Source organism: Anopheles ziemanni, chromosome 3, assembly GCF_943734765.1.
Source record: "Anopheles ziemanni chromosome 3, idAnoZiCoDA_A2_x.2, whole genome shotgun sequence".
In the NCBI taxonomy this organism is placed as follows: domain Eukaryota; kingdom Metazoa; phylum Arthropoda; class Insecta; order Diptera; family Culicidae; genus Anopheles; species Anopheles ziemanni.
Window position 1 is genome coordinate 7759913 of NC_080706.1, and position 22651 is coordinate 7782563.

At 46.5% G+C, this 22651-nt stretch overlaps 1 protein-coding gene across 1 annotated transcript in view; it reads right to left on the reverse strand.

Annotated features, from left to right (window-relative positions):
* The window catches only part of LOC131288574 (calcium-activated chloride channel regulator 1-like), a 48025-nt gene extending 27778 nt beyond the window's left edge, over nucleotides 1-20247 (reverse strand). Inside the window, exon 1 of the mRNA XM_058317717.1 lies at nucleotides 20062-20247. Within this exon, the coding sequence (XP_058173700.1) occupies nucleotides 20062-20247 (186 nt within the window). The remainder of the gene's footprint in view (nucleotides 1-20061) is intronic.
* Nucleotides 20248-22651: the final 2404 nt, after the last annotated feature.

The following is a 22651-nucleotide window of genomic DNA, read 5'->3' on the forward strand; positions in this document are numbered from 1 at the left end:
TGCAGGCATGGACAGTGCTGTCTGCTAGCAACGACCGGACAGATGCAACTGAACACAAACACGCATAGACGCGAAGGTAGTGAAGCGATAGAATAATACAAAACGCACCAACCGGAAATATGTCGTCGATGTCGATGTGGGAGGGTGCGGAAAAAGCATGGCAACTCCGCGCACTCAATCGATTACATTGGGCGGATAAATAAAAGACAAATAAAAAAACGACGAAACAAACTCTGTAAATCATACACTCTTTGCGTTCCACAAATGGATCGTTCGACGGGTTTGTCGCGAACGGGGGGTTACGAACCGTTTTGGGACCCATTAGACTGGAGGATGGGGTGAGGTTGGGCAGTCGAGAGGAAGGGATTTTGATTGGTTTGCTTAACCGAGCAGCAGTAGCTGATAAAGTTGGTTGGAGTCGGAAGCACACGGGAGCGTTCCCTTTTGGGATCTCGTTAGGGGTCGCTCCCTGGAGTATCGTTTTCGAGCAGATGTACAACGACTAGTCGTATGCAAAAAAGGCAAACACGTGGTATTTCCGAGCTCTCGGTGGAACTCTTTTCATGACGTTGTTGTGCAGTGTGGCATGGTTTGAATCGATCCACTTGCCGAATGGGTGAGCAATTTATAAAAACAAAACAAGCAAAAAACGGTACAGCAACAGATGGTGATCCGCGGTACGACTGATAAACGGGGCATGTTCGATGCCCTGGTCAGAGAAATGGTGCGATGGGAGCGTGCTTCCGAAAGCTCTCGAACTAGCCGAGGACAACACACCGTTTAATAACGTCAATATTGAATCCTCCCACAACGCAGGGTAGCAATGAATTGATCGAATTAAAAAACGATTGATCATAATTTGATCCATTTGTCGAAAAACGGTTACAGCTCTAATCCGGTCCTTCTCGAAACCGATGAATTTTCACCGCGGGAAGTGGGAGCAATTAAAAATATCAATTCCCATCCCAATAAAAAAGGGAAAATAATTTTATTCACCCGGTTTGCACAGGAAACAAATAAAAAAGGAAGAAGATAAAAACTAACTGACATTCCCCTGATCCCAAGCGTTGCACTTGGTCATGCATGGGAAATTCAGTTACTTTGACATTCTCCCCTCTGCAAGCATTGCAACGTGCGGAGAATATTCAAAAACTCTACAACCGAACAAGTCCCCGGAAGTTCCGCCGCAATATGCAACAGAGTGCAGAGTGCAACAAAAACGTACTCACAGTGCAACAGCTATGTGGGGGAAAAGGGGCATGTTCTCGGCCGGATTTTGGAAAAGTTTTGCCCCCACATTTTCCCGTGGAAGAAATCAGTGCGGGGAAAAGGGCACACGACCCAGCAATTTGACAATTGGAAACTTTTACGCCTTGATGGGCCTACATTCGAGTCAGTCCTGGTTGTTTTCGGTGTCCGGATATGACCCCCGGAGGGAAAGTCTCCAAATTGTTCAAACTCGGGTGACAGAAAAATATGTAAATGAACAAACACTTCACTCGTCGTGATTCTCAAAACAAGGGAGGATGTGTGTGAGAGTGCATGTTTGCGCTTGATAAGGATGATAATGCTCTCGACTTCTCGAAGGGAAAAACAACAGCCCGCTGAGGAGGAAAAAGGAGAAAATAAAATCTCCAGAAAATGTAGTCCGTCTCCTCGTCGCCCGTCGTCTTGCTACAGCCTCTTCATGGTAGATTTATTTTACTCACTCTCACACACCGAGCCTCGAAGGAGGACTCCTCGGCTGTCGTGCGCTGTTCAAATAGTGAACATAAGATGATGTTTTTCGGCTTGGTTGTCGTTGCTGTTGTTGTTTTTCTGGTTCCACTTGAACGTAAGGCACCGAAACCCCACGACGAGTGGGCTAATGGTACTCGGAGGGCAGACAAAAAAGGAAAAGCCGCAAGAAGGGACGACGGTGCTCGGTCGGTGCTCTATGCGATCGGGGTGTCCGCCCAGTGCTACAACAGAGGGAACTGTTGTTTCAAGAATCTCCGAGGCACTGGATCCCAGCCGCGTGGCTTTTGCCGCTCGCTGCAGGCTGCAGTGTACAAAGAGTGGTTGTTTTTCGTGCCTATATTGCGGCGTTGCGTATGGCTTTTTAAGTGCTCATAAACACCGGGTAGCCCAGGAGAAGGACAGACTACGGCGAGTGTGCGAGGGTCGTACCATCCCAAGCTTCGAGCTCCCGAAAAGGAAGGAAGTGAAGTTTCGTGGGTGAAGACGAGCACGTGAGGGAAAAGAAAAGAGCGTACGAAGCGAGCGACGGCAGTGAAGGTGCATCGCAGTTCGGCCATATGCTGCATTGCGACGCCGGTCCGAGAGGAAGCTTGATGGATGTCATGAGCAATCTTCCGGTGCAAAAGCCGGTGGAAGTACAGCCGAAAGCCACAGTGCCAGGGATGGGACACGAGGAGGATAAAGAAGTATTAGATTACCATCATCCTGCCAGAAAGATTGCTCGCTTTTGCCAACTGCCAAGCCTCTCTCTGTGTGCCGGTGTCAGTTGGTTGCGTACGATTTCGGACTGCAGAAACTTGTACGAAGGATTTTAGTTCCCACAGTCTTTAGTCAAAACCGTTTCCGGACTTGTGAGTGCGAGTCCTTGACTTGCCGGGGGTAATCTTGGGGTGTAAACTTTTAAATCTGGTTAAATGAGTGTCTATGGTTATGCGGCAATCTCGGAATGATAAATGATGATAATAACCTACCGAGGTTGACATTTTGTGAAGATGATTGTATGATGAAGCTTACCTGCAAATAGAGAAAGAAGGGTGATGTTAATGATAGGAAAAGATTATAAAATCGTACATAAAAGTTTCACTGTTAAGTTACAAATGTAATGAACACGACGATTTGCAAGAAAATGTCTGATCCTTTTATGATACAATGATGACGAAAGTCATAATGAAAGGTGGATGGACGAAAGACCAACAAAATCTTCTTTCAACTTTTGCACAAACGTTTAAACAAAAGGAATGTCAGCCATGTTTGCCAGTGGAAATTGTCATGTAATCCAATCCATGAGCCTCAAGGGCACAACATGTGCCGTAAACGGAGAACGAAACTCTCGAAAACGTGACATATGTTGTAGCGTGGATCCAGTTTTTTGTTCGTCCATCTTTCAAGGAACTTTCTAACCAAAGGTCCAGTCTATCCCATCTCATCGAGTATCACTTCGAATGGATAGACCCGTTTTACAACCGCATTGTTGGACGACGCCAAACCCAAGTTCCCGGTAGAGCATGCTCTTGTGTTGCAGCAAATTGCATCGGTTCGACTTTGGTTCCTTCCAGTTCTGTCTCCTTCCTTGGCAAAACGATAATCATCGCTTGTAATCTATTTGGAATTTTGGGCTGCCGTAAAATTTTACTGCTCGCTCCTAGCGGCACTTCACGGACCGGTCTGGGCTAATCCGAACGTCAGGCCAGGATGCTGATGATGCCGATGATGTCCATGATGCAGCGATGACCGAAAAACGGCACCTGTCGGAGCCCCGAGAAACAGCATCGTCCAATCGGTCAGATTCCGTTCTGGAGTGGCATCTTTGGGGTGATTGCGGTTTAATTTCCCCGGACCGACGCCAATCATTTAATTTTCGAACAACCTTTTCCGAACGTCCGAAGTGGAAAAGTTTTCGTTTTAAAAGCTTTACAGGCTTGGATCATGTCCTATCTGACCGAGGGGAGCTACGGGATGGAGGGAGGTTATGTAAGGATCTCCTCCCGGCTTAACAAAATGGTACCAAATTTGTGTCAATTTCGCCTGACGATGCCACGGCATCAGCTGATCGACAAAGTGCAGCCGAAGTGCCCGGCTATCGTCAGAATCTTTAATTATCTTTTATTGACTTGTAATCAAATTTGAATATCGAATGCGAACGGATCGACCAAAGTTAGTTCCGACACAGATTGCATAGTTTCGGGCGCTTTTCCTAGGACTTCTCTTTGCGTAGGAAGAACTGGAGAACTCGAACGGATATTCCATTGATTAACAAGCAGCCCGTGCCTCCTTCCGGCTGGCTTCAGTCAGTTGAAATGTTCGGAAGTGCCGGTTTAGGTTGGGTGTACCGAGTCGAAGATAATACGCTCCACGCATAACCTCAAAAGCGGGGCGTGTTGGAGTGGTCTCGAAAAAACAACGGCGGGCTGGAACCGTTTTCAATCCTTCGGGCAGGTTCTATTTTACGATTCATGAAATATCCGGCAAGCGTTCGTCAGTGTATTGGTGATGCTATTACAAAGACTTTCCATTCCATTGGTAGTATTTCGAGCGACCGGGATCATCACGGCAGGCACTATGGGAAAACTCGACCATATCCTGCGGCTAAGAAAACTACATTAAATATTTATCCTGCGTGCCAGGAAAAATTACGGTTGGTGTAATGAGGTTTTCTCTTACCGTTTATTTTTCCTTTTCTTCAGTAATACATGTTATTCTTCGTTAACGTAACGTCGCAGGTACAAGGAACTAATATATTTCGTTGATAATGGCAAACCTGGCTCCAATTGGAGTTCTCCAGCATATGCCTTCCGGCAGGTCGGGAATGTTGTGCCATCGGTGAGAAAATTGTTTCCAACATAGGGATCAAATATCAAACAGCAAAACCCTGGCCAACCTTTCGGCCAACCGGCCGTAAACGGAACGAACGAGCCGAACGCCTGGAACGATAAGGTAACTTTTACGGGATGTACGTGTGCGGTTACAAGGATTTTACCCAAACCAGCCAACCAGCCAGCCAGCTCGCCGGAGTTGCAGGTCGTTGGTGGAAAAGTTGGAAAATAGTTTCCCACCGCCATCGGGAGGATGTATGGGGATGTGTATGTGAAATTGTGCTACGTGGTTATCGTTTTTCTTTTCTGGTTTGGCATGAGATTCATTCTTTTTTATTTTTCCCACCCAGCTCACGCAGAGAACCCTTTTCTTTTAGGAGCCGTGAGGCGAAAACTTGGCGAAAAACTTATAAGCACCCGACCTGGAATGATCCGCAACGAACTGCGGCGCCTTTTTCGGCCAACAGGAATGTACCTGCTCGCTCGATCGTGGTTTTGTGCGGCGAGCAAATCTCCGAAACGGGCCGTTCTTTTTCTATTCCGGGTTTGTCTTACTGACTGAAACATGACGAGCCGGAGCATGCCGAAGGCGACCATATGGACTGGATAGATGGATTACAACTGCGTGGTGGAAAGAAAGGGCTCCAACTTTTCTTCAGTAGTAAATCGGGCCCTCAAAGTTTGAGCAAAACGTTTGCCGAGAGGAAGACTGGGGAAAAGCTTTTCCGAAATGGCATTAAGCACGAAAATGATGCGTCGGTTCAACAACTTCTGGAACTCGCTAAGAGCGTATCCGCCGCAGCACAATGACGCTTAGTCCGTTTCTGCAAGGGGAAAATTGAGCTGCACCAATTCGCACTCGAGTTCTGGGGGAAGAACATTGCTGAGGTTCTAGCAGACGATCCGGGTCGGCAGCAGTTCGTTCGCAATGGCCACAAACGGCGGCAGAGTACATAATCACCGAGGAAAACTGTGTGTGTGTGTGCAAACCAAACAACTTTACACCGACCAACCGGGCCGGGTTTGTGCCATCGAATAGTTCTGCCTCAAACCGAGCGCGCTCTCCCAGGGGAGGACTTCAATTTTCACTCAATTATCCCACCCACTGCACCATCCTGCCTTCCCGCTTCGATTCGGGGGAGTTGCTCGACAGCTTTCTCGGATTTGCGCTCGTCCGCTTGCAGACCGCATTGTTCGGTCTCCATGGATCGCGAGTTTCCCTATCCCTTAGTCCCAAGGTCTAGCTCGCGAGACGCGGCTTCTCCCTTAGCATACAATTAAAGAATTTGTTCAACTATTTGCGCACTCGTTTTTCTACCACCCTCTGCTCCATCACAGGCCCCCTTCCGCTAGCGTAAACATTTTGCTTTACATTTAATGAGTCCCGCCGTCGTCGCTGGTAAGTGCCCAACGGTTTTTCGGGCCACCGAGCAGCATCAAGTTGGATTGCTTTCCGCGTTGCTTTTTTTCACACCGATGTTGAACCTATCCGTCGCGAATGAGGAAAGGTCGGGTCGAATCGCAAATCGTAGTACGTCATGTCGTCCCTCTGGTCCCGCTATCGGTGACTGTCGAAATGGACATGGACGGCTTTCGGATTAAAGCGATCGGACCGGAGCCTAATTGAAGGTAAACTCCGGCACTCGTAATACTAAGTAAATAGCATGGCGTCCCCGCTTTATAATAGCAAACCTGAGCCCAAGGTTGCACTGTTTCGCTAGCGCCCTTTACCTACCAAGTCGGCACGGAATAGTCATATTTATGCCGAGAGAAAATGAGGCAAGAATAACTCAAAATTATATTTTTATTGTATTGTGCAGGTAATTGAAATATGACTCGGCATCGGCCTTGCTTTAGCTTCGGTTGAGGTTGCACACTCTGCATGCTGATCGCTATTGTAGGTACCTCGAGCTGAGAAATGTAATTACACTAACGACACTAGAACGTGAAATGCGCAAACCTTGGTGGTGATGGTGGTGGTTGTGATGCTGATTGGATGTGAGATTCTGCTTTCCGTGAAAGCATGCAGCAAAAAACAACATCGAGCGCAGAGTGTTAAGCCCTCAGTCCTCGGGGAGGAATCTGTATAGAAGGTAAAGTTTGCATACAACTTTGCCCAGCATTCAGGTGCACCGCCCTCATCATCATCATAATAATAACCAGCCGTCACCAATGGTGATGACGACGCCGGGTTGATGCAATGGAGTCCCGCGAGTGAATAATAATACCCATTCGTGCCGCTGCGCCATCGCCGAGTGTAAATGGTTTATGATAGGGTAGGTTGGCAAGGTGATCGTGAAGTTCTGAGGTTCCAAGGGGGAAATTGGACGGTGTGATTTATGCAAGCCGAAGAATTGGATGAACAGGTGCAAATACATGCATGAGTTTCACTCCAATAGATGGGATTATGTAGAGCCCCGAAGGCATACAACCTGCGTGCTCACGGGCTAAGAAGATTAACTCAAAATTGACCCAAATATGAAAGTTGGACAGGTGCTTATCCCACTCACCGAAAGAGAATTCCTACGCAACTCTTCGAACACATGTGCTGAAGGGTTGAACGATAGTTCCTGTCTACCCATAATCACCTTTATGGATGCTATATACGGAAGTTGAATTATACAATATTTTTAAAATATCGCGAGGACAGGTTTTCCGAGAAAGAACCATTTCCTACGTGGTCTGTTAGATGGGAAAGAAAAACGAAATGATTTTTTCCAAACAGTAAATTATTCCCAACAACCAAAACCGAACTGACCTACTTTTTACTCAGAATTTGTTTATCATCTCGCGCGAAGCAGGTTTGTGGATAAAGCGGGAAACATTGACGCAACCGCTAACGGTCGCATCCGACTGCTACTGTTTCGGCGTGTCATCTTCGCACATAAATATTCATACGCAATCAATTCATCATCAATTAATGTAGAGAAGCCACATGATAAGTAGAATTACGAAAACTTCCACGCAGTAGAAAAACACAGAAAATGATAACGAACGGATAACGGATGAGAGTATGGGAAACAAACAAATGAACGGGAAGAATAACGACTTCAGTGACTTGCAGAATAGATTGTTGCCGTCCATCAATCCGAGTCCAGAACCGTTTGCTAAGCAGTAGGAAGCTCCGGAAGCCCGGGAAGCGTCGGATCAGCTGACTTTGAAGCTGCTCCAAAGTGACAGCGCAACTCTTTCGTTCCCGACCGGGTCTTTCGCGTGACCGAGCGCTGTCCAGAATAAGCTGGACAAATGACCATTTTTCCCCCTGTTTGTCGTAGTTCGTTTTTCCCCAATCCGTGCTCGGTGTTCGGCGCTTTGTGTCACTTGTTCTCGTGACTTTGCTTGCGGCAATTGTTTTCCAAAGGGCATTTTGTTTGTCTTGTGCCATTTTTGTCTTGTTTATCATGTTGTGTGCATATTTTCAAACAGAAGTGCTAGCGTACCGAACTCCACAACCGTCCAATGCTGATGCTTTGGCTTTAGATACAAAAACGAAAATGTTTCGGGTTAAACGAACGGCAAAAAAGAGCGCCATGATGAACAATATTGTCACGACGTAAAGCCTGTCTCATAGTAAATTGAGCCAAAGAAAGTGCGCTACTGTGGCGCCTCTAGTGGCGTCAGCCGGAAACTAATATTTTTAGTAGTATAAGTGAATAGTAACAATCAAGTTGTGCAACTTTCAGATCTGTACTATTGTTTTTCGCTAAATGCCGTATAATGGAAATTGATCGACCAAAAATAAATCCGCACAAATAACTGGAGCGCCGGTGGAGAGATTGGCAAGGCCTGGAATCCATAATAAAAGCAAAGAAAAATTTACAAGTATTTTTCTTTTGTACAGTTATACATAAGGTTTGTTATAAAAATAGGTTTTTACTTTTTGCGTGTTCATTGTTCTTATAAATTCACGTACTTTTTTTAGCCGATTTTTCGACCTGCCATTATTCCAAGGTTGTCTTGGAGTGGTACTGGGCCAATAAGATCACTTGGTACCAAAACCAAATTTCCCAGAGTTTCACCCCATCGAAAAAATCTGGGCAATCACAAAACTTCGTCTTAGACAAAGTGGTGAAACAGTTACAGATGTTCTTGGCAAAAGGAAGTTAACGGAGGTTGCGAAAACGGTGTCCTATTCCACGACATGGGCGTTAATGCAGGAAAAAAAAACAAAATACGTGAATTTAAAAGAACAGGGAACACGTAAATAGTAAAAACATAGTTTTAAAACAAACCTTACGTAAAACTGTACAAAAGAAAAATACTTGCCATTTTTTTGTTTTTTATTTTAATGGGTTCCTGGTATATTCAATTTGCTCAGTTGCCTTGGTGCTATAGTATTTCGTGCGGATTTATTTTAGGTCGTTCAATTTCCATTATACGGCATTTAGCGAAAAACAATAGTACAGGTCTGAAACTTTAACAACTTCATTGTTACTATTCACTAAAACTACTAAAAATATTAGTTTCAGGCTGATGCTACTAGAGGCGCCACAGTAGCGCGCTTTCTTTGGCTCAATTTACTATGAGACAGGCTTTATAATAACTAAATTGAAGAACAAAAAACATAAATAGCACTCAACTTCCCAAATCCTGGACATGCAAAAAGTAGCAAAGAGAAGCAAAAATACGGGATGAAAAGAGGAAAGAGTAAACCACGTGCAGGAAGTTATTACGGACGAGTTTGGAAGCTGCACTTTATTCCTGACTCAACAACATCCGTAATGCCATCCACTGACATTTGAGGACCCATTGCTCGCTGGTGTAATGTTGTCTGTGTGTCTTGTTTCGTTTTTTGTGAATTTGGTGAAAGTACCGTCCTTCTCTATCTTCCCAACCATCGTTGGGGCTAAGGGTGACAGGGAGGTCTCTTTTATAGCGGTTAGATCTTAAAAGTGCGCGCAAACTTTTTCATTTAAACGTTTTCGTGTCTTCTTCACTTGCCACGCGATGTTCGCGTCCGCTCGCGCCACTTCCTTTCGCCACTGTTCGCCACCCCCTTGGTCCATCCATACAACTTGTTGGCATTTAAACGAAACAAGAAAACCCTTCCGTCACCTTCCCCACGGTATGAACCAACGACCTACGGCTGGAGAAGGGCTCAGTTCCTACAATGGTGGTATTGTACTGAACGACCGAATGCTGCAGATGAGAAGATGTAGCTGCGTTTCATTGCTTCTTCCCAAACGAACGCCGAGTTTGGCGTCTCAGAGATGGTAGGTTCACTCAGGGTCCACACTAACATATATTTCCGTATGACCGGAATCGTGTGCGCGGGTGTGGTAATAAAATGGAAAACTTTTTCCTATCCAAAGATCGATGAGAGTTTAAAAGTTGTAGCACATTGCAGTTAAATAAACTCAACCCGAAGGGAAAGGGTTTTTGTGGGAAGAGTACGGACTTAGGAATCGTAAAAAATTTACATCCAACTCGTTTTCCCGAGCCGCACAAGTGGAACGGTCATCCCTGTTGGATGGGTCGAAGCGCAGTTGCAGTTTAGTTTTAAACATCATCGCGAGGTGCGGGAAAGATAAACCGACCCTCTCTTGGAAAATCGCGTTCGAAGTTCTCGCCTGAGAATCATTATTTCGAACGGCCGCTAACGAGCGGTAGGTCATCCTTTCTGGAGTGCATTCGTGGAGAGCTAGCAACATGCTAATGCCGGGATCGAAGCTTGTCGGTCTTAATTCTCGCGCTTTGCTTCTCTCGGCCGCGAACATAATGAGATTGGGGGCCGGAAGAGTGCATAAAATGAAACTCGATTTACATTGTCATTAGGGGGTTTTGCATTAACGCTTTACAAGAACGGTTTACGAAGCTTTCGTTGGGAAAACCTTGTTTATATTAAACGTACAGAGGAATGAAGGGAGGAAAAATAAATATACTCACTCTGGCCCGTTTTTTGGACGCCCTGGGTTTGTGGCTTAATCCAAAATCCGTGCTGCTTCCTTTGGTTAATTGAAAAACCATCGGAAGGTTTTTTTTCTTGCCGCCTTCTTCACGTAATCTCCCCAGCCTGATGGCTTCGTCATCGTTTGCGCGTATCATCGATACGATTAACATCTTCTTTCCCGTTCACCCTCGCCGAAAGGAAGATCCGATCGAGGCTGATCAGTTTTCCAGCTAAACAAACGTCCAGCATGTAAGGCATGGGAGAATGATTTTGCTGCTCGGACTCGGATACCTTCCCTTGGGTCGGTTCAATCAAAAATCGATTGCCTTTGCGAGGAAAGGGAAGAAGGGCGGTGGAGGGGTAATATCGAAGATGGGTGCCCCAGTGTCTAAGCCATCCGAGATAGAGCTCCCTAAGACTCGTTGAAAGGGGGAGGTAGAAAAAACGATGACCAAACCGGGAAACGAGTGGTGTGCATACACCAGAACGCACGTCTCGTTCGAAGGCAAGATTCCATCAACCGGGTTGTGTGGACGTGATCTAATTTTCCTCTCGCTGATGATGCTGTTTCAGGTGCATCCAAAGCCAACGTAGCACGCCGTCCCCGGCCTGGTTAATCATCGCCAGCCATCAAAGGAAAACAAGCGATGAAGAGCAGCCGAATCGGAGGAAAAATCGATTTCAAAATCATAATTAATACGAATTAAACAGCGATTGGTTAAATGATCAGCATGCTGATGCTGATGATGATGATGATGATGATGACGTTGGTTACGTTGCACGCGAGGTGTGTTGGCGATGATAATTTTCCACTTACCGAAATGTAAAACAAATTTCCACCATTTTCGCAAGCGTGTAGCCCATTCGGGCCCAAACCTCGTTGGGTAAGCTTTGCCGATGCCGGAAAATTAGCCTCTAAATTGGTCCATTTTTCCAACGTGCGGTACGCAATCAAAACGAAACACGCACACAATCGTACTGCTTGAAGATGAAGAAACCGGAGGCTGGAAAGCCTCTATTATTAGTAAATTCCTCCTCTTGGGGAAGCGCTTTAAAATGCAGATTGGCAGATGGTTAGAAGCAGGTTCGGGGTTGTTCAGTAATGAAATTGATAAAATATCGTACTTGGCGAACATCCCACGAGCGACGTATAATCACTTCTGTCCGGAAGTTTAGCTGAAATAGCAGTTTTCCTCAACTCGCTGGAGTTGGCCGCCTTTTGCTCGGTAACATTTTCTCAATTATGGACCATATATAATCATGAATTATCATCCACTCACGGATGAGCAGCGTTGAGACGAGGTTTTCCCTAGCTTGAACAAAACGTATGAAATTTGTATGTTATTTCTGGCCTCCCACCAAACGAGCCATGTCCTCCCATCGTTCCATGGATGTTACGGGTGTTTATGAATCCATCAAATACCAGTAACAGCCTCCTCCAAACAGAGAAGCGTGTGTCGCGTTGGGAAGCTTCTCCACTTCCACTTTCAATTCTCGCCGGTCCAATCGTTCACCGATCGAGACTGACGGGACGTCCCAGCTCAGTCGTTAATCATCCCGCCCGGATCATTGGAGTGGTATTTTTGAGAAAAATAAACGAAATACTATAAAACAAAATGTAGCCAACGAAAAACAATCGAAACCATTCTCAAGGCAGCATCGAAAAAAGAGCTGAATTTATGGGTTCGTTTACCGTCGAGTTTCAAATTTCCCAGAGAGGACCAGGGTGAAGGGTGGCACGAACGGTCCCCATGTTCAGTTGGTTGTGGTGGTAGTGATGTAAAGTGAGCACTTTGCTACGCTTTGCTCAACAAAATGCAAGATGCAACTGTAGCTGCACTGGGCGTGGGTAAACCTTCTCGGCGCAGAAGGGATTGTCTTCGAAGCACGTCTTTCCGGAGGCAAACACAGACGAACGAAGCGTACACCTTCTCAACCGACGACGACGAAGCGACAGTAATTGGAGCATGTAAACGCAATAATTCAGGTATGTGACTTATTGTTTTACCAAACGTGGTATTTACCTTACCGGGCGGGCGTATCCGGAGGGGAGTTTATGCTCCAGAAGACGTCAACTACAATTTCCCGTGGCGGACGATAACGATCTCGGAAAAAGGACGGTATCGCGCGCGCAATCTGATCATCGCCGCACGAAGAAGCTCACGTTTCCGGTGACACGTTATTCGGATGGTCGATTACCGATTTACCTTTTCATGTGTGCGGCTTTGGAGGTTTGAATTTGGAAGTCCGTTAGAATGTGGCATTACGTGAAACTGGTAAAGATGGTTGTTAATAAAAGCGAACAAAGTACGTATTCGGGGGAAATGCGAAAGCCGTTTTAAGAGACGTAAATTGAATCTACTTGAAGATGGTTTGCAATGCGAGCTCACGCGACACAATGAGGTTGGTAGAACTTCCAAAATGGAATGCTAAGGAAAAGGGTGGCGCGGGTTTTCCGGAAAAGGTATTTATCCAGCAGGAACCGAATCGCACGCTCTGTCAAACATCGTCGGTAACCGCCTTCAGAGCGATCGATCGTGATGTCGGATGGAAAGTAACGGAACTTCTGCGCCACAACGCGTGACACATGCTGACATCGCTTAGCTCGGGAGCCAAGCCAGACATCGTGACTTCGGCTTGATGCAATCTTTGGATGCACAGTTTCCCCCTTTCTTTCCCAACCGAGCTCATCTACGATATCGAAGATGATAGATAATTAAACTCTTCGGGCGAAGATGAACGAGGAGGAATGGGCAGTCGTTTCCATTTTTCCACGTGACAGATTGATTCGCCTATGATTGGGCCACGCTGCAGTTCCATCCCAATGGGCACATGAAGAAATCATCTTCTTTGGGGATACATTCCTTCTACGGCCGAGAGGGAAAAAGGAAATCATGTGGATTCAAGATTTTCTCCTATTTTAAGCTCACCTTATCCGAAGGGAAGCGTTTGCCTAGTCTACCTTCCATATCGGGATCCATCGGTTTTGTTCAGAGCTTTACCTTCCCGATCAATCGGTTGTGACTGATAGTGCAATTGGAAAATCGGTGGCGAAGAAAAGAACCGCTCGCGGCTGAAGATGAAGCAAAGCGTACCGGTTTATTTCTTGGCTTCTCTGTCGGTTGGTTTTATCATTTGCCTTTTGTTGATGTTGTTCAACCCTTAAAGGGTTCGAAACCAAAACCCGAAGAACCGGGAAAGGGGCTTACTCGTTTGGGTGGAAAACCTAACCTGCAAATACGTATATTCCCTTTTGGGTATTTGATGTTGAAAGGATTGCTTTTCGTACCTTTGTCCATCCGCTGAAGCGCAACAAATGTGGATTGTAGGATTTTTTCTCGGTCTCTCTCTCTCTATCTCTCTCTCTATCTCTCTCTCTCTCTCTCTCTCTTACTCGCGTACCGTATGGAAAGATTACGTTATATATTTTTTGTACCTTCATTGATGTTTGCCTTGCAGCGCCTGTGTGAGATGATGATTTTCCTGCTACTCCCACATGTGGTAAAGAAAATAGATTCATACACACACCCACTCGTAAAAGGGAAGCTGGTCGAAATTGGAGCGCATGAGGTGGAAAATAGGAAAAGAGGAAATTCAAGCAGCATCCAAAGTCAATTCGCCGAATCGATGTACGCCCACCACTACGGAGCTTTTCGGTTTTCATCCCCAGCTGTGCTGGAAAAGCACTCGAAAAAACATCGGTGTGTTCATGTTTGATTAAATTACGGTGGGTTTTTCCTTCCTTCTTCCTCTCGAGCTTGTTCGATCGGATATATTACCTGAGTTTTCTTTTTTCTATGTGTTTTTTTCTTCTGCCTCTTCTTTTTATGAAACGGTATCGACAACGAAAGCAAAGGATATCGTTCGCCAATGTTAGGATGAGATTTCTTGAGGTAGCATGTGACTCGGGTTGGAGGTGGGATTTCGTGAGCGGGAGAGGGTAGATTGGAGCTTGTTTCGAACAGTTACCCCCACAGACCGCAACCAGATACCTAAAGCACAGATTTGAATAGCACCAGGAAAAGTGATAGGAATCAAGCATTGAAAAAAGTGGAAAAAACACGAGACTTTCCACAACGCCAGACATGACAACAATCTTCCGCAAGAGTGCAACTGTTACTGCTGAGAGGGAAGGAAAAATTAATCAAATATCACAATATGCTTCCAGCTCCCTAGGGGTGGTATCCGACCTCTCCCTTCCCTCCGTTCAGGGTGGTATCATTGGGGCTATCATCATCACCGGAGCTGGCGTGCCTCGTGCTTTTTTTGCTCTCTCCTTTGCACCTTCCCGCCGTGGACGATTGATTTCGCATACTTTCTACCCCGATCGCGCAAGCTTTGGAGCTGCCAAAGACGCCCGAGGACACCAAAGTCGCCCCGACGGAGTGATGGTGTCGAAGAACCGTGCGGAAGAAATCGGATAAATGAAATTCAATCTATGTTTATGCGCGGCACAGTTGTTCGGGCTCCCGGTCTCTTGGGAATGACGATTTTTATTTTTTCTTTGCTCACTTCAGTCGATCCTCTTCCTTTCCTCACCTTTTCCATAATCCATCCATCGAGAGGTGGAGTGTTTTTCCTGTCAAATCATGCCACGGAATGATTGGCTATTTTTCCACCCGAACGGGAATAAAAGTAAAATCAAACGAGATAACATGCCCGGCGAAAGGACCACTCGGCCGGTGTTCGGTGACACGACGGGGATGGCAATAAAAACCAGAAAAAGAAGCGACGTACACCGATCAATTTGATCCATTGCTGTCTTTCATAGTCGACGACGACAACGACAACTTCGGCACAACTCGCGGAGATGAAGAAAGCGAGTCCGATCGGAGGAAAGGAGGTCGTAAAGCCTTAACGCAATTATTATTTTATTTGGCAAGCGATTTCCCGATATCGATAAGTTTATGCTCACGTGGGTGGGTGTTGAGGACAGGCGAACAAAAAGGAAAGAAAGATAGCATAATATCAATAAATCCGGTACTTTCACCCTCAGAAACCATCGTAAGCATTTCGCTACTGGCGTTACGAGTAGCCCCCGCCTCTTGAACCCCTTCCAAATCGGATAGAATATGTGGGCAGATATTCATTTTATGACAGTTTTATGAGTTGCCAAGAGATTCAAGATATTGCTCGCCAACGCGCCAACCCCTTTTAGCTCGGATCCTCTCCTCTTATCCTTTGGACGAGGGAATGGGTTTCGGATGAGGTTAACTTTGCTGTGATAATTTGTTTACTTTGCCAACTAATTAGGTCAAATCCAGCACTGCCTCAAGGACGTAGGCGTTCTTGCTATTCAGCCTAGAATTTGGCGCTGAAACTTCCTGGCACCGAAAATTGGCGAATTTTCTTCCAACGCCAAATTGAAGCTAGCTTTGGGCGGTCCTTCCCCGAAAAGCTCGCCTTTCTCGGAAGGCTTGTGGGATAGGAGGAAGTGGGTGGGAAGTCAGGAGGCACATAATTTCTCACGCTAAATTACACCCCATTGCCCATTAGTCAACAGCTCCACGAGTTAAAACATGGCCCGCGGTGAAAAGCTAGAGCCGTCGTTAAAGTGATTCTTGCAAGTCTGATTTATGGCCACGTCCTGCCGTTACTTTCCGACGCTGAATTTACTTTTGCCTGCCAACTATTTGGTGTGTGTGTATGTGTGGCTTTGTGTGACCGTTTCCGCGCATAAGTTCCACCCCGCGAAACCTTTGAAAATGGGACGGAAAGCACTGCCCAAACATCACACGAATGTCGATTAATTTTCTTGACAGCGTTCCAAAACCACTGCTGGCCTAGACTGAGGAAAAAAGGAGGTCCGTACATAAAACCCATCATTTCAGACAAGTGTGCACCTTACGATTCCAAGTGTGAACTGCGGGCCAAAGGAAAAAAGCTGAAAAAGCGCTCACTAGGAAAAGCATCCTTGAACAGCAAGGACTACAAGAACTTACCAAGAAACCCTTGCTGGCTGGCGTATCCTGAAGCTTACTCATAAATTACAGCTCTAGAACATTGGGGGGCATAAAAAAAACAAACTCTTTGCCTTGAAGTTCTCACAGATCGCTTAGGTGCCTGCCGGTACGAAGTAGAATACCCAAGAAAAAAGGTTCAGATGAAAAAGCTGAATTTAAGACGACATTGCACAACCAATTATCACCGAAAACGAGCACACGCCTCGGGACCGGCATCGTCCCGGCTATACAATGTATGTCTGCGTCGCGTAACCGATCCAGATTCATCGGTTGCACTTAGTGAGGTTCCTTTAGTTTGGAAGACTCCGGTTGGTTTGGATAACGGTTCTGGAAGATTCCACACGCCAGCATCGCAGGAAAGGACAAAAGTGGCCTAGTCAGCGCCAACCAACGCTTTGGAGACGGATGTGCACTGGCGGAGGCAAAACCGGAAGCCGAGAGTCGGTGATTTATTGTGGCACACTCACACACATACTAGGAAGCGGCTTGGAAACCTAGGCCAAGCCACAAAACTCCAAGCCACTCCTGCTAATGGACAGTTCGGGCTTTCTGGTGCACCATTTTCGTGTTCCTTTGTCATCCGTGTGCTCCGTTTCGTTCCATTTGCTTCCGTTCTCCACTGGTGCCACACTTTCACCACCTCCCTTCTCGCCGGCAAAGGTGGTAATTGCCAAAAGAAACATTTAAAGTGTAAGTAAAGTCCATAAAACCCGATGCCGATGATGTCCCGAATGCTGCTGGTGGTGATAATTGTTTCTGCTCCCGTGACTTTTTTCACCTTCAACGACAAAAGCCACAGCGTCCCTCGGTTCGGAAGCACACGAAAGGCAACCTACACTTGCCCTTATGTTTGCCCAATTTTTTCGAAGATCTGGGTGAATCTTCCCGTGTGCCTTTCGTGTGCCGAAAGGAAAAATACGCCCGGTGGTTAGCGGGTCCGCCGGTTCATCGATTTCCCTTGCGATTAACCGTGTAAAATTACAAATCTCGGTTTGGGCGGGGGAGAGGAGAGGGATGGAGAAGAAATGAAGATGAACCTTTTGGTCGCTCGCCCGCCGGGACTGATGGAGCCTCGCTCGTCATTAACCTCGAAAATGTGTTTTCATTATGTTCTGCGAGGCGATGTTTGAGCGTGGCCCCCTTCGGCGGGACGTACCGTAAGCTAATCGGTTTTAATATACGTGCTACGTATGTACGTATGCACATTTGGTCTTCGGTGGGTCCGGAGATTCCAGGGCTCCCAACTCGGCGATGCCAGCTGCGCCACTGATGAGATGATGCTACCGGATGAGCCATTGGGGAAAGGGGCGGAGGGACCATATGGGTCCATAATCGCGGATCGTGTACAGCGTGTGTTCTCACATGGACAGTACTTAAAAATCTGGCCAAAACCCTGAGAACGGTGGTTTTTAGTGCGACTCCTCTTCGAAGCCGTTTTCCTCTTCGACCGGCTTTGGTTCGAGTGTTTAGCCGAAATCTTTTGACTATACTTACTCTAACGATCGGTCGGGAAAATAGGGCAACCTAAAGCTGTACTAGTCCAGCACCTTTTCACCATCACCCGTGTTGCTAAATTGCCGTATGTTTCGGATGAACCACGACGACACCTCGAACCGAGCGAGGGAGTGTGAGGAGAGAGGCGCAAATGGAAATTCCACCCACGGAGTAATCCAAGCGCTTCCAATGGTGATCTATCTTCGACGGTTCTAGCGCACACATCCCGGACCACGGACGAGAAAAGGTTGACCGAAAAAAGGGCGTACAAATCAATTACACATGTGATACTTCAAAGCCGAAATCAATCAGGCCGGGGGTGGGCTTGTGGCAGATTTTTTGGATTTTCTCCAGCCTCTCCTCTTTTTCTACTGCTCCACCACCTTCGCTGGTTTTCAATTTCGAGCAGCCCTTTTTACAAGACCGCCACGATGATGGAATGGCCGCGTGACACGATATTGGGTGAGCTTTTTTGGGATGGGAAGCTTTTTCCCTCTGTTGCGAGGTGATGGATGGCACGTTGATTGGAGGATGAAGTTTAGAATGTAATGGAATCTGGGCACGGACGGCAGGTTGGAAAGGATTCTGGTGGGTGTTTTTTGTTGTCGGCATTATTATTTTGACCAGCCTCGTCACAGGGCCTGAAGCATCGGTTGTTTGAAGTTTAATTTTGATGTAGTTCCGATAAATCATGCCATCATGCGATGCGGCTCGATGATCCATTAAAACTCTTTTCCATGCCAATGGTGGAGGGAGAGGAATCTAAAAAATAAATCGACCAACAGATGCCCAACGCACCACGTGCTGCTCTGTTGACGATGAGTGAGGCGGAAAAACACACACCCAAAAATTGGCGCGCTTTGGAATGTCATCTGGACGCGCTTGTTCGGACATGGTTGAGCAATTACCAATGTTGGTGCAGCGAACCGTGACTTTGATGCGGGATGCATTCAGACAGATCTAAACAAATTAGAAAATCACCTCCACTTACGCGTATTTTGTAGAATTGTTCTCGATCCTAATGTTTTGTAATGCTCGGGCTTAGGCTTTTCACTTTATTTTTAATAATGGAGAAATTTTATGTTTGAACTCGTAGTTCAAACAAACTCGTAGAATTGGTTTTGACAGTGACATTAATAAAACATTTGGATGGCAAAGTCAATCGAATCCGCACTTTGTTCACCAGAGAATCGAAACGTTGGAAAATGTAAACCATTTTCCAATGTTTGCATATCACAGAAAACCCATCTCATCCATAATGAAACGCAGATGCTCGATCGTAAAATGGTTGCGATTAATTTATAAAGCGTTTCTAAAAAATTGAAAACCCTTTTGCTACATCGGCACTCAAAATCAAACAGTCGTAACGGAAAACCAAACGGAAAAAGGGAATATAAAAGGAGTCCAATGGAGCACGGCTTGGCGATATTGGAACGATATACACGAACAACGGCACTACCACTATCGTTAAATATTAAATTGGGTCGTAAAACAAAAGGTCAGATATGGCGAAGGTCCTGCACGGTGGAAGGATTGGGACTCCGTTGGCGCAGAAAAAAAAGCAACCAAACCAAACACTACCAGGAATCAAAGCACCGGAAAGCCTGATGCTGCCATGGTATAGCGCTTCCGGGCGTGTTCCAGTGCCATACACGTGCTTTTCACCTTGCCTTGGGCTTAGCGTCACACCGAAAGTGGGCCTCGTGCCGGTCCCAGACTCCAATGATGGCCACCTGCCCGCGGTTCGTTGGTATCACATTTCCGTTCGACCGAGCAACGCATTCACTCGTGTCACGCGCCCATCCCACACGGAAGGTTGGGTGGAATGTGTGACGAACTGGGACGGAAGGGACACTCATTCCTCCGAAAGGTGGCCGGATCACGCTCGCGGCACCATATGCGACGAGTCGGACCCCGGGACATAAATCTACGTTGTAAGATAAATGACTGTTTACATTTTTAGTGCAGTCCGTCTAGCAGAAGTGCCGGAAAACGCCGGGTCTCCACGTGAGATGTCCCGGTGGAATGGGTGGCGCCTCCACGGGGTGGGATTTTTAATGTACAAAAAAACTGGAAAACTGCAGCTTTTCTTATTGTTCTCAACGACTTTATGGTGCTTAAATCCACCTAAAAGAAAGACATAGTCTCTCTGTTGACTTACCTCTAGATTCTGCAGTATCGTTTGGCAGTTGTCCACCGGCACGTTATCCCTGATCTCGATGACAACGTTTTTGTACGCCGACTTTTCCACCGTGATCGATGATGCACCGTTGGCAAGCGGCACACCGAGGCCCAACATGGCCGCCACGAGCAGCAGCGGAAGCGGAAAAGCTAATGTTCTAACCATCATTTTGGTTTTTATGTATTCGTTTTTCATTTTGTTGCGGAATTTGTTTTCCCCAGCAAGCGAACCGTCGCTAGGAGCAACTAGGGGGTTCGGGGGGGTTCGGGTTTTTCGACGAAGAAAATTTCACTTATACTCCAGACGTTCAGAAGGAAAACTCACGTGGCGTAGGAGTTACGCGACCAGACACCACCCTCTGCTATTGTTGGGTTTTGGTTGCGTGTACTTTGAACTTTGAACTCCACACATACACATCGACACAGAACGGGGTAGAAAACAGGATAACGAAGGCTAGCGTTGGTTACCCATCGTCTTCGCGAAAATACAAACGGTAGGGGTTTATTTTTTCCACAGCGCGTTTTAAAGAGGTAAAACTCGATTAGCACTTGCACTCTCTCACACCCGTTTAAGACTTTTAGCCACCCAGCACACTGACCCCTTGCACACCCCCACTGGGTAAAAGCACCTGACTCTCACTTATATAACTCGACTCGGGACAGGGAACCTTCCTCAAACGGGGGTCACCCTACGTTTTCACGACGTCTAAATCGATCAGCTCCGGCTCGGCGCGGCCTCGGGAAGGAGGCTCCGTAGTCATGGAAACAATGGTACACTTGCACCGGCCAAACAAACCGATCCGACACACTTCATCGAGTCGCGTGTTGATCGATTTCGTCGACGGTTTTTCCTTGGCTCGGTTCGACCTAAGAGCGACCTAGTCGTCTTTGCACGTCTTCGACCTTTTTAGGAAGTGGAAACTAAAAAAACACAACACAACACAAAACCACGGATTCTTACGTGGTCGCGGTACGCACTGGACTGGAGACTCTTGTTGGCAGGTGAATTCGCGGTTTTTTTTCTTCTGGGGTTTCGTACTGAATTTCAACAACCGCTTAATAAAAACGCTGCAAAACACACACGCGGAAGTTATAAGTGTTTCAACGCACCTGTTCGGCCAAACACAGGCCAACGTACACACACCGGTTCGTGGCCGGAAAATGGACAATTTTTCACATGCACGGCGTACAATACTGCCGGCGTAGAATATGATACACCACCACTTAGAAGCTTTCGATTCGTATGTTCGACCGGGTGATGGGCGAGGTTATCTTCACCAGCATTGGGGCGGTTCTGCGCGCCGCATTGTAGTCAGAACTAGGGTTGGTAGGGTTGCACAACACGAGGGCGTCACGGAATGGCAACAGAACCGGGGAGCATCACTTGCCAGCCAGCGACGAACCTTTATTTATGTTTTACTTTACTTTTTTCCACCGCATACAGGTTGTTCGGTCGGCGCCGTTTGTCTACGTTGCGGTGGGCTCGGGGTAACGCTTGAACGATCAAACTTCCGCCCGTTACGAGGCGAGGTCGGGCGTTCAGAACACTATGGTATTCGTTGTTTGGGTCGCTTCAGAACATACACGTCGCTCACGCAAGCTCTTCAGTATACTGATATCTACGTACTTTCGTTTTACTTTGTAATTGGCTTAGAACACTTCCACTAAATCTGGACAATTTTTCGCACAGTACGACAAAGTTTCACGTTCCACACTTGACTTGAGTTTACGTTTCCTCGAGCACGTTGTTTGCGCGTCCTCCAAACAAGATCGTTTTGTGTGCCAACGCGACGCACATGCACCCTCGCCAACGGTTCGAAACAAACTGACATTCAGCATCGCATCTCGTGCCTTCGGAGCAACGACGGCGGCTGCCGCGAACCGGTAGGTTCACCAGTCGTCGTTTGACGGTCTTCGAACCGGTAATTCATCCTGCTTCGGATTTGTTCGGGAAAACGGGTGTGATTCATCCGAACCCTCCGGCAGAAGGGATCATTTTAAATGAACTGAAATTCAAATTATTTTTTTTAGTTATTAGAAATTGGGGTCGTTTCAGTTTCAGTCTAAAATTTTCATTTAAAACATAAAAATGAATTAATTTTTACATACATAATTCAGATTTGTCAACAATTTATCAACTAAATAACCCAACTGATCCATTGTGCAAAGTTCGAGCCAAGGCTGATTAAAGTAAAAATTTGTCACCGCTTTTAAAGTCATACAAACAATTGCGTCGATCAGAATCAGGCACTAGTTGCGCTGGGGTGTAAAACGAGGAAATTGTTCATAAAATAAACAAACCTCCAGACGCACCCAGATGCGCACAAACACATGGAGAAAACAATAAAGACACTCTCATCCCTCCCGAGAGGCGCCGATAAGGAAACTGTTTTATGGTGTCATTTCGAACAGCTCAGCATTAATGCTCGAGCTTGCTAGCGTTTGCAATAAAAAACGCCATCGCGCTTAAGTCGACAGCGTCCAACCTCTTCCTGTCCTTCCCTTTAGCGGGCGAAAGTCACTGGTTGGCCGAACGCCACACCTTACGCGGGTGGCGGCTTAAATATTTC